At 39.5% G+C, this 13096-nt stretch overlaps 1 protein-coding gene across 5 annotated transcripts in view; it reads left to right on the top strand.

Annotated features, from left to right (window-relative positions):
- The first annotated feature begins 3620 nt into the window (after positions 1 to 3620).
- Positions 3621 to 13096, top strand: part of MICU3 (mitochondrial calcium uptake family member 3) — a 156233-nt gene continuing 146757 nt past the window's right edge. For all 5 annotated transcript variants that reach the window (XR_009216026.1, XM_058525087.1, XM_058525086.1 and 2 more), the window contains exon 1: positions 3621 to 4013. Coding sequence is in view for 4 of the 5 variants with exons in the window: in XM_058525087.1 (XP_058381070.1) it covers positions 3624 to 4013 (390 nt within the window). In the remaining variant the exon portion in view is untranslated. The remainder of the gene's footprint in view (positions 4014 to 13096) is intronic.

The following is a 13096-nucleotide window of genomic DNA, read 5'->3' as shown; positions in this document are numbered from 1 at the left end:
TCAAAGGACCAAAAGAACATGGTGGAAGCTTATTGCTTTAAGGTTGTAAGTCCAGCAGGATCATGCCAAACTATAACATGTAAGAGGATAGCTTCAAGTCACAAAATTTGTTCCTGAATCAACCCTTCTCCATGACCACACTCTGTCTCTGATCTTCCTTGCTAACCTGTTGCTTTCTCCTTTTGGCCTTCCATTTGCATTAATGGCATTTCCAGATGTATTGCTTGGTTTATCAACTCCTTTAGCATGTGAGGAGCTACTTTATTTCCTTGTCTCCTAATTTGCCTTCCCATCTTGGCCTTCTCCCTTCCAACAATAATACATTCCCTTCTACATTTAATAAACATTTAATGATGTCCTGCTACATGCCAGCAGCTGGGCTAATACACGCTCTGGCTTCATGGAGCTTAGATGGCTTTGCTTTGGCTAAGGAAAAAGGCAGGGTGCAAACCATCGTCAATCTGTCTTTGGGAGGGGGAGATAGTCAAAATAGAAAACAGACCCCCAGTGCCTTGGGTAACTTGGTTTCCATAGCCCTGGATCCTGGGGAATTGAGTTCCAGACTTCTAGTGGTGAGCACTCTGAAGACAAAAGAACAAGAAAAGGCTGCAACCCCACAGGACACATCTTCCCCACCACTTTTTCCTTTGATCTTGCCAATTATCCCCCAAGGAAGACAGCACTGAAGATGGGGACAATGTTTACAACAACTTTCCCAAGAGAGAAGGGGCTTGCTGCAGCCATGCTCTTTGGCTGGTGGCCTCCCTCTGTCAGAACTGAATAGACCTGGGGGTGGGGGCTCATGTGCCCCGATGTAGGGCCTCAGATATAAGTGCTCCTCTTTCAACTAGTCAAAATTCTGGCGCTCAGAGTAAAATAAGATAAGCAACATATTTTAATAGAAGTTTTGTTACACAGGACATTTCTGCCTAGTCATAACATGTACCACACTTAAATTTCACATTTTCAAAATTTAGAAGTCACCCATTTATTTGTAATTTAAAAAGTAGTAAAAGATTAAAATAATTAGGTCATGGGAGGGCTAGAATTTTAATTGGAAAGAATAAAGCAATTGTAGGGCAATTATGGGTTTTGAGAAGGGAGATGACGTTGAAAAATGCTATGAAGTATCTATGTATGGTTTATTGATACCCTTGGAGCATTTTGGTTAATTAGGATCATGTGTTCAGAAGGCAATCACCTATTCAATTCTATTATTTTATAGGAAATTGTGGCTTCCAAAGCATTATAAGGTTATACAACTAAGATGCAGCAAAATCATGAGTCCAGATCATTTTCTTTCTAGTTTATCACTCTATCTACTGACAGGTATGCTTTCCTGAAAACTCTCTGGCTTAATCCTTACTGTTGCAAAGATTTTTAAAACGTTTCAGTGCATTTCTTATTACTTAGACCATAGTGAACATACGTGGATATTTTTCTGAGAGCGTGAGCTTTCTCTGTGTAGTAGGGACATTTTTTGAATATTATTAATGCTCAGTAGAATTGATATAAAAGATTAAAGAAATGGGCTAAATCTATACTGATCTAACAACATTTTCTGTAGTTTCAAAAAAGTTTCCAAATTCCTAATATCATGCTTTCTTATAATTTTTCCCCTTGAGAATCAAATTCAGAAAAATATACAGATAATAAAGGAATCTGGTTATTTTTATGTAGCTGTAGTTACAGAGCATCAAATATGAGAAGAAAACACTAACTATTCCTAAAGAAATTTGGCTTTTAGAAGGGAGGCACTGAGGAAAGTTATAATTAGAATAACTTTTGCACATAGAGAGACCTTTTATCCAAAGCTTTCTGAGTATTCGACAAACCTAAACCCAGTACCTCTTACAGCAGAACTGGGTTTCTAGTCAGAGAAATGATTTGCAAGAGCTGTATTAAATTTTTTAAAACTATGGAGAAATTATATACATATTTGAAGTCATCTTAGATGCTGAATTGCTGTCATTTTCCTTATGTGTAATATGTTATTGCATTACCTCCCTAATTCTCTTTAGAGCTACTCAGCTTTTAATATGCAGCTAATAAAAATTCATCAGTCTGTCCAAGAATTCTGCCATTAGGCCATATTGGAAATTTATGAGAAAATCTGGAAATCGTGTTCAGCTCGAAGTAAACAATGCCAGAAAAAGAATTGTGTTATATATCCAAAGAATAAATGCTTTTTTGGGAATACTAAAATTTTCCAAAATTCAAGGAAGGCAGAAATTGAAGGAACCTTAGTGATAAAGCAAGGAGCTACCACTGAGTCTTTCTTATGGCATTGGTTATTTATATAACCAAAAGGCTGAAAGTGAAAGAAATTCAGATGGCATCTTAAAATAGACACATTTTGTTCACATGTTATAGACGGTTTTTCTGTTTACCACTTTTAGTGGCTTTAAGAAAGGAAAATTCCATCAACCTATATAAAAACAATGTTACTGAAGTGTATCTGATCGATTACTTGTAGGCAAGAAGTTAGTGAGGAATGGGAATACCTGGATCTGGGCCAAAAAAACCTCATTTTGTTTGTCTCTGAAAGCTCTTAGTCTTCATAAGAATTGCCAAAATCAACTGATCCAATTCCTGCAGCTCAAGTAAGACTACTGGATTTAGTTGTCTACACTCCTAGACCCAGAATGTTTTAGGGGCTCCTGGCACTATTCCAGAGTATAGAGACCAAAGCTAGCCTAACTCAGGTAAGCAAAACTGGGGTCAGGGGTGGGAAACGAATGTCATACGTATATACTCCTAAAAGCGACACTGACAGTGTAGCAAACTAACAAGTATAGCAATAACAAAAATAAGACGACGCTATACACTTATCAATTCTTTATTTCATATTTATACCAACAACTTTCTCCCCAAAGTAAGGGTATCTTTCAAGCCAGTTCGGCTGTGTTGAAGTAACCGCAAGTATGGTAATGTTTTTTAAAAATATTAACGGTAACTAAAAGCCAGCATTAGCCTTCCCCCATCAAAAGTCCAGAAGCGGTCACTGTGTAGTCCAAACATCCTTTGACTTAATTTGCCATCTTTATGACTTGGGCCAAATTTTTATACCTCATTTTTGCTGTACACCTGAAGATACAATTGCAAACGATTCACGACCTGGTGTCGGAAGGTCAGGATACCGATAGGGGACGTGACTGACTTAGAAGGGGGCTACTAAGGATCCGCTACACCCCCCCTCCCCCCCGCAGCAAAGCAGAGGCGAAGGGCAAAGTCAGCGGAGGGCGCCCGGACGCTCCGCGCCACCCCCGCACACGAGGGCTCGTCTGAGCTCCGGTGACCTGGCTGTCGCCTGCGGCGTTGGCTTCTCGCGCAGTCAGGTGCCGCCGGGGGCAGGCGCAGTTATTTATGACTGCGGGGTTGGGCTGGGAGTGCGCGGCCGAGGAGCAGCCGGGCCCCCCCTCTCCCCCGGGCTCTCCTTAGCCCGAGATCCCCGGTCCCCCCAGCTGAAGGGGGCCTGGAGGGTACCCCACGCCGCGCGTGTGCAGGGGTCGCTCTCGGACAACAGCGAACCTCCGCGCACCGACTTCTCGCGAGGCTTCGGCGCCCCCCATCCCCCACGCCCTCATCGCCCCCTCGCAGCTCTGGTGCCGGCAGCTCCCGCTATGGCCGCCCTGCGGAGGCTGCTGTGGCCGCCGCCTCGGCTCCCGCCTCCGCCCTCCCCTCACCCTCCGTTCCCTGGGCCGTGGGGGCGGCCTGCAGGGACAGCCGCGGGCCCGCCTGGCCGGCCCTTCTCCTGCAGGGAGGAGGAGGAGGGGGCTGTGGCGGAGGCAGCCTGGAGGCGGCGGCGGCGCTGGGGGGAGCTGAGCATCGCGGCGGCGGCCGGCGGGGGGCTGGTCGGCCTCGTGTGCTACCAGCTGTATGGGGACCCCAGGGCCGACTCCGCGCGGGTGCCGGCCCCCGGGCGCCCCTCGGAGAGCGCGGCCGCAGAGCCCGAGGAGCCGCCGCGCGGCCAAGGGCTGCTTCGCATCCCCGTCGCGGCTGCCAAGGAGACGGTAGGTGTGTGAGCGCGTGCGCGCGCCGGGCCGGCCCGCAGGTGACGCCCGAGGGTAGGGCCGCCAGGTGTGCCGCCTGAGCGCGGGGAGGGACGGTGTGACAGCCGGGCGGGGTGCGCCTCGCACTGGGCCCCCGTGACACCCGACACTGGCGGTTGCCGTATGTGAGCTCCGCGGCCGCGGATGGGGCCGTTCTGTGAACGAGACCAAGATCTTCTAGGCCAGGCAGCGCTGGGTCTGTTCACCCAGGTGTTGGGAAGACATAGAGGATGCTGGCATTGATGCATCAGGACCTTAAAGGTTGCTGCAGCTAACACCTATCCACCGAAACCCCAAACCGACACAAACCAAGACAAAACAAAAAACCGACTCAGAAGAAGTCAAGGGCATGACAGGCAGAAAGAGGAGGGCTGCATATTTGAGAGAAAGGAACTCCCACTCTGGGCCGGGCAACAGCAAATGATCCAGGAGTTCCGGGGCAGTAAGATGAGTTTTGAAGCAGTGACCTGAGGTCTCAAAAGCCACTACATTATTTTATGGAAGTTTATTAGTCCCAAGAGAGGAAATGCCAAAACTGTGTAGCCTCTTTTTCATCGGTCGGAAAGAATGAAGATGTCACCAGATTAGAAAAGGAAAAAAATCTACTCTTTTTAAAAAGAGTATATTTCCTCTTACCACCCCCCACCCCTAACCCCCAAGCCAGAATTTCTTAAGTAGGATCAATAAGTGAGAAGATGGATAGGACAGTAAAAGTAGGAAACTGAATGAAGCTAACTCCTACAGGGGAACTCAAATGAAAATGTGCAAGTATCATTATGTAGTTGATAATATATTAAAGGTAAATATGTGTGTAAGGTGGGAGTAAAGGAGCACGATGTTTTGGTCATATCAGTAAATATAATAAGTAGTCATGTGAATGACTAGGAAAAATCATCTAGGAAAATTTTCTTTGTAAGACTGGAAGAGTGTGAAGGGCTTAGATGACAATAATTTAGAAAAGAAGCAGCTGTTCTGTTTTTAACTGTCTTCCTCTAGAGTTAGGAGAGTTAATTCAGTTAACACATTTAAAACAGAATGGTACCCCTAGCATGTAGTGAGTATTCAATAAATTTATTTTTTATCTTATTCATTTATTTATTATCTATTATTTATTTCCATACATTATTATTGCTTAGTGTTTATAAAAATTCCTGTACGTTGTTTTAGAAGTCAAATAATACTAAAGTCCTCTGTCTTACCCTTCCCAAGTCTCCAGTTGTACATTCTGATTGTTATTTCTTTTGTATTCGACCTTTTTTCCCCCTCTGAAAACTTTTATATTCTTCTCTTTGTCCCTGGTGTTTGACAGTTTCACAATAATGATCTTTGGTGTGGGCATTTTTTCGTTTATCATAATAGGTACTTGAGGGCCCTTTCAATATGGAAATGAAATTCATGTTGGAAAGTACCGTATACTTTTCTTGTATTATTTCTTTGACAATTTCCTCTTCTCCATTTTCTCTGGTTTCTTTTTCTGGAAGCTCTGTTAGTCTGAAGTTACACCTCCTGACAGATCCTAATTCAATTGTAATTCTAATCTTTCTTATATTCCAACTTTTTAATCTTTTTGTTTGTTTTTATGGGAGATATCCTTGACTTCATCTTCCAGCCTTGCTATTGAATGTCTTATTTCACCTATCCAAACTTTTTGATTCAAATAACTATTTTGTATTCTCTGATGTTCATGTGTTACAGTGTTCTGTTTTGTTTCATGGCTGCTATATTTCTCTTTTTACTATGAGGATATTAATTATAGTTTTGTTTTGTTTTTTGTCTTCTGCTCCATGCATTGTGTTGTTTTCTCCAGGTTCTTTTTTATTCCTGTTTGATTTTCTAAGCTCTCACTTTCATTTTGGAGGTTTTCCTTACATATCTGTGATTGTTGCCTATCTATATTTGAGAGCCACTCAGAAGCTCTTTATACACGAGCATGGCTTTTCATTTAATGATCTGGGTTTTTCATTAGACTGGCATCCAAATGTCAGTATTTTTTAAGTCTTTTTCTCTGATGTCATTGAGCTTTCCCAAGAATAGGAGAAGTGGGAGGAGCAGTAATCTTCTGGATGCAAGAGCTTGTGCACATATGTGTGAGAGCATATGTGCTGGGGGAGTATCCAGTCATGTACTGTTGTATCTAATCCTCTGTTTTCAGCCCCACCACTTACTCTGCCTCCACAGCTCCTTGTGTTCCCAAGGCCTTATCCTTTCTGGGGTCTGTACCATAAATCAGCTTACTTTCATTTGGTCTCTTAACAGTACCCAGGTAGTGCCTCTGCTCCCCTAGATCAATTATCACTCTTCCATTTCTCCAATTTTATGAAAATTTAATGAATTCTCTTAAATATTTTAGTCTCCTTTTTTCTTTCTTAGTTCTTGTATGTTTACACCTTTTTTTATATATATATACCTTTATTGTGATTTTAATGTGGTTGGGGAGAAAGAGGTTGAAAGAAACTCCTGAGATCAATCTGACATTTTTCAGACATATTTTAAACCTTTGTTGCCACTTCATTTATTATGCTTATTTGATTTTCCTGAAGTGGTAGAAATGATTCTTTTTGATGGTTAAAACTATAGCTAAGAACCTTTGGTTTATAAAGCCTCTTTAAAGCAGCATATTATACTGAACATAAGCCTAGCATATAAATTAACCTGTACATGTTATGAAAATAATTTAACTGATGGGAGTGAACGGCAGTAATCTACAGACATACAGTTTTGTTACCATAGCCTTGAAGATTTTTGTTTTAAAGACACTGCCTCTGAACTTCCTCCAGAAGGCCTTCCCTGACTCTATAGATTTGTTAAAATGCCCTTTATTTTCCTATACTCCTAGATGGTGACCTTTTACAATTATTTTTTAGTTGTCTGTCTTCTCTGTTTGTCTTAGCCCTTTAAGAAGAGGCATTGTGTTGATCTTGAACACCTTTTTGTCTTCATTGCCTGTTATGGGGCTTAGCCCTGGTAGACACACAATAAATATTTGTCAAACAAATAAACCCATGCTAAATATTTTCATGGGACGTACACATTGAAAAGGCACAACCACATTCTGTGAGAATTAATAGTTTAATTTTTTTGTTCAGCTAAAGTAGTTATTTATAGCATTAGAATTGGGAATACTTCAGTCAAGGTCAAAATTCTAGGCTTTGGGAGAACAGACCACGTGACACTATTTATTTTAATTGTGCAAGTTTGGCTTGCCAAAATTTTTCAGTAAACATGACCTTGAACTTTATTAATATTATAAAGAGCTGTTAACAAGATTTTGCTTAAAATCTTACGGTTTTAGCCTTAGGGCATTATTTTTATTAGTGGAAAGAATTTTTGTTCTAGAACTGCCTGTTTGTTTCGGGTCCAGAATACAAAAATCTACTAGATTGCTTAACACACTTTAATGCAGTATTTCACTTATTATGCAGAACACGTGATGTGTTTATGATTTGTTCATCTAAAGAAGCTTTGAGAAGTGGAAAAGAGAACAATATTTGTATCTCTTTTGTATGTTTCTATAATAATTGCCAATAATCATGCATTTTTTTAAGTTTCTTTCCCTGTATATCTTTTCCAACCTCTTGTTAAGGCAGAACATTTTGACACGTGAGATTATGCTTATTCTTTCCTAGAATACTGAAGAATTTGCCAGATGTGTAAATGTAGAAGAGTCCTAATTTTTTACAGAGTGAGGGAAGTCACGTAGATGTGAAATTGAAGATAGGTTAATTCTGTGTAGAATATCATTGTTGTATTGGAAGCTAAACGAGGTGATTCTTCTTTGGGTTTCCTGAATCACTCTGTGACAAGTAAATGCACCAGATTCTACCTGCATCCCTTCTAGTGGCCTGACCATGTTATAGAATCACATACAACAATTTGAGTGTGGATTTTTTTCTAAGTAAATCGCAGAATAAAATTTAGATGAATTTGGAAAAAAATATATCCTCTGTCTAGTTATATCAAACCAGGAGTTATGGAAATGCACCCACCTTTTGTCTGGGTTGCAATGAAAGATAGTCACAACATTTTATGGATGTCCTTTTGTTCAGATTCACATTGGGAATCAGGAATTGAAACTATCATGACCTTGAACTTAAATTAAAAAAAAATTCTAGGGGCCAGCCCGGTGGTGCAAGCGGTTAAGTGCGCGCGCTCCGCTGCGGCGGCCCGGGGTTTGCTGGTTCGGATCCCGGGCGCGCACCGAAGTACTGCTTGGTAAGCCATGCTGTGGCGGCGTCCCATATAAAGTGGAGGAAGATGGGCACCGATGTTAGCCCAGGGCCGTCTTCCTCAGCAAAAAAAGAGGAGGATTGGCGGATGTTAGCTCAGGGCTGATCTCCTCACAAAAAAAAAAATAAATAATAATAATAAATTAAAAAAAAATTCTCATCCGTAATTCTATTCCAAGACTTGGAAATTTTCAGATAATGCACAGCAATCGGTTTGAATAAAGGTGTATAATGCGTTTTTTTTTTTACTTGGTCTATCTCTACTTTAAAAAATAAAAACACTGAATTGTATTTTGAATTGGAATTCAGGTAAATAGTATTTGGGTTTAATGTGACTTCCTAATTGCTTCTCACATATAATTCTGTTTATATAATTTTAGGCTGGACTGTTTATGAGTACTAAGTAAAGTAAAATATAGCCGCCCTCTTATTGATTGAATATATAATTTATCTTTAATAATTTTTGAGAAATGGATGCCATTTTCTACCTAAAGATTAAAGAAGATATTTGGGATAATTAAAATGATTATATTAACCCTAAATTTTTGAAGCTTCTTTGAGAGAAGTTTTCTTCATTCCCCCACATAGCACATAAGCCTTGTATCTCATAAGGTTTTTAATAAATTCTTATTTAATGGTTGATTGAATGAATTCTAAATCCATAAAATTTTAATTATTACAGTTCTGTAAAAAATCTCACTTTTACAAAATCATCTCATCCATGCAAATTTGCATTTGACTTTAGACCTTGGGAGATCGTCTACACACCTTAATTTAGGAAGGTAGAATAACGGATGTATTACCTTGTTGTGTTATCTTTGAGGACTAAGGATTGGACACTGAGTCATAGCATTAGTAGTAGATGTGAATTTAGTAACTAATTACAGTTTCATGAGATAGCAGATGCAGAGTACATACATTTTTGTTTTCCTCTCTCACTCTAAACCTATGAAGACAATAGCTTCATTCTCTTTGGAGTCCTTAGTCTTTTAGTATTAAATGCTTTAATGTTTTTCTTGTTTTGAGATGGTTGCACATGTAAAATTATATATCTAAGCTATTCACCACCCGATTCCCATACTAGTTTTCAAAAGTTGTTTAGTTGCTGTCAATGTAGCACTTCTGTCAGCAAATCCTCCTTTAACCCCTAGCCCATCCGCTTCTTTCTCTTTTAAATACACATTGTGTTAATGGTCCTTAATATGCTGAAGAGTTTTATCTTTTCTGGTCCTGGAAAAGTATTAAGGAAGATCATTTATGTTAGAATACGTGATTCTATCTAAATGATTAATAATTCTTAAAACTTATGTGTCAAGCAGTTTCTTTCAATTTCATAGCCATGAAAATAAAGATTTCCATATTATGTGCCATTTGGAAACAATAAATTTATCCATTCATCTGTCCATTGATCCATTTATTCATTCAAATATTTTATTCAAGGAATATTTACTGAAGTGTGGTAGGTACTAGGGATTTAGTGGTGGACGAAATAAAATTCTTGTCCTTTTGCAGTTTACAACCTAGTGAGGATACAGAATAATTATAATGCAATACAGTAAAGTGATATGGTGGGAAAAATAGAGTATACTGTGGGATCGTGCAGGAAGGACATCACTCAGACTTGTGACCTTAAATGTGGCTTCCTAGAAGTAACATCTGAGTTGAGACTTGAAAGATGAGTAGGAATTATTAGGTAAAAAGGGAGGCAAGGAGATGAAGAAATGTATTCTAGGCAGAGGAAAAAACATATATGAGAATAAGCATATGTTCCCAGAACTGAAAGGTTAGTGTGGATGTATAGCAGAGAATTTAAGGCAAGAGTGATCAGACTTTAGTCTAGAAGATAATCAGGAGGCAGATAGTACAGGACCTTCTAAGGCCTATTAAGGAATTTGAACTTTATCTTAAGAGTAGTAGGGAGGCATTGACAGATTTTTAGTCATGAGGATGATATAATCACATTTGCATTTTAAGAATATCACTTTGACTGGATGGGGAAGTAGAGGGAGGGAGGCAGTGCTGAAAAGCAGGAGGCCAGGTAAGATGCTGTGGCTTCTTAAGTGAGAATGTTAGAGGGTATGATTCTCTATAGTTTTTAATTAAAAAAATACATGTCAAGTGGTTTTTAAACATAATATTTCTTTAGACAAGAGATGGTTATGGCTTTACTAAGGAATTGGCAGTGAAGCAGTGAGAAATTGCTGGATTGGAGAGAGATTCAGGAGGTAGGATCAACAGGATTGGTAGTTGATTGGATTTTAGGGATGAGTGAGATGGAAGAGTCTAGGATGATATTCAAGTTTTTGTCTTGGGCAACTGATTGGATTGCACAGCAGTTCACTGAGGTCCTCAGGGGGAAAAAAGGTGGGGGGTAGTGGGCACAGGTAATAAGTTTTTAACTTGCACAGTGGATCAAAGTGTCTTTTGGACAGCTGAAGGGAAATTTCCAGTTGGATACATAGGTCAGAAGCTCAGGAGAGAAATCTGTACTATAGAAATAGATTTGGGAATCATTACATGTTAAAGTCATAAGAATAGATGGCGTTGTTCAGAATATGTAGAAGAAGAGAAAACCACCCAAGGAGAGAGTCCTGGTGAGCATCAGTGATTTAAAGGCTGACAGAGAAGTGGAACTCTGCAAAAAGCTGAGAAGTCAGGTCTAGACAGGTGAAAAGAAAGCCAGGAGTGTCATGGAAGCCAGCAAAAGATAGTACTTCAAATAAGAGGTAGTCAGTTACAATGACCACTACCGGAAGAGGTCAGCTAAGATGAGAAGTAGAGAGTGTTCGTTGAGTTTAGCAATAAGGAGGTCATGGGTGATCTTGGGGAGATCTTGGAGGTGAAAATCAGATTATAGTTGGATAAGTTGAGAGTATAGGTAAAGAAAAGGTGAGGTGGACAAAATGAGGGAAGTGTTGACAACCCTTTCATGAATTTGGCCATGAAGATGATGAGAGAGGGCAGTAGCTTAAGGGACATAGAATTTTTTTTTTTTTTTGAGATGAAAGACCCCTAAATATTTTTAAATGCTGAAGGAAAGAAGAGGAACACTAAACCCAAAGGAAGCGAGGATAATTGATTTGCCAGGGACCAAGGTGGAGATGGGAAATGAAAGTTAAAGCACAAGGGAAGAGTTTAACCTTAGATAATAGGAGTGAAGCCATTTCCAGTGTAATAGGAGCAAGGGATGGGAGGAGACAGAGTATATATGTTTAGTGGCAAGTAGTGGAAGGAGTTCTTGCCTGGTGGCTTCTCTTTTCTCTATGAAGTAGAAGGTGATGTCATCTTCTGAGAGCAAGATAATAGAAATTTGTGGAGTAACCGTGATAAGGATTTGGGGGAGAGTGGAAGATTGAAATAACCACTTGAAAAAGAAACTAGAAAACCATGGGATGTTTTAATTTGCTCATGTTTTGTAATTTGGCAAAGTTAGATATGAGTTTTTAAATGATAAAATGAATTTTTAACTTGCTCCTGAAATGTAGAAATTTTTCAATGGATGTTTTTACATGATCACAACTGTTCTAATTCTTGTTTATGTTATCCCTCTTTTTGAGATGTATAAACCTTAGTAATAGGATCTAATTAGTACTCTTTTACCCATGATGTAATATTTAACTTATATAGGAAATGCACCAAACTTATAATCACTACAGATTTTATTCTTTTTGTTTAAACTTGATGAGCAGGTTTAAACTGGAGAATATTAATTCTCACTGATCTCCTGTAATTGTTGTGCCAAACACTGAGAATTTGAGTGACTTTATTTTGTGTAATGTAAACACTCTTGTGTTGGAGAAAAATGTGTTTAAAAAAAATCAAACAAGTTCTATTTATGGCATTATCTTTCTAGCATTAAAAGAAACACCTAGTCATTTGTGTACTAAACAGGATTTTCTAGGTATATTATTTTCTTCACCTTCTTCTTTAACCCTTTACTCTTTTATTCTCTGCTGTATTGATAGATTACATAAACTGAGTAAAATGTGGAACTTTAGTGTTGTTCTATTTAATTGACCAGCATAGTAAGCGTTTACTCATTGAAGAGTTATTTTCCTAAATTTACAAAGTAGAATCCATGTATTCTGCTTTTTCCCCATTTACTAAATTGCCTTTTAACCATTTTAATACTCAACTCCATCTCCAGAATTGAGAATACAGGAAGTGTATATAAAAGAATTTCAGATAATTCCATTTTTTTCTGCTTTCTGATAAGGGTGATATCTTTCTAGTTGATACTGTAAGTATTGACTAGGTGAGATAATCCTAGGTGACTAGGATTATTCAAACTGCTTGTGGCAATTCGAAGTGAATTTTTCCTAACCTGCTTCACATCAGGTCAGAAAGGCTCTCATGGGTTGGGTCCAGTTTAAGCTAGCTCCAGCCTATTAAAATTAATTCTATTCAGGGGCTGGCCCGGTGGCATATCGGTGAAGTTTGCACGCTCTGCTTCACTGGCCCGAGGTTCGCAGGTTCGAATCCCTGGTGCAGACGGACTTAGCGCTCATCAAGCCATGTGGTGGCGATGTCCCGTATACAAAATGGAGGAAGATGGGCACAAATGTTAGCTCAGAGCTAATCTTCCTCAGCAAAAAGAGGAGGATTGGCAATGGATGTTAGCTCAGAGCCAGTCTTCCTCATTAATTCTATTCCAATAGGATCATATAAACTTCTTCCAACCACTTTAAATTTATTCTTAGTAGTGTAGAGATGGGATGTGATTTGTAATCTCCATATACATTCAAGCACATTCACTCACTGTCCCCAGGAGATTAAGAAAGGTTTTTGGCGTAGTACTACCATCAAGCTTAATGATGG

This window comes from Diceros bicornis, chromosome 29, assembly GCF_020826845.1.
Source record: "Diceros bicornis minor isolate mBicDic1 chromosome 29, mDicBic1.mat.cur, whole genome shotgun sequence".
NCBI classification, from domain to species: Eukaryota; Metazoa; Chordata; class Mammalia; order Perissodactyla; family Rhinocerotidae; genus Diceros; species Diceros bicornis.
The sequence above is the reverse complement of the archived record's forward strand: the minus strand, read 5'-3'. Positions and strand labels throughout refer to the sequence as shown.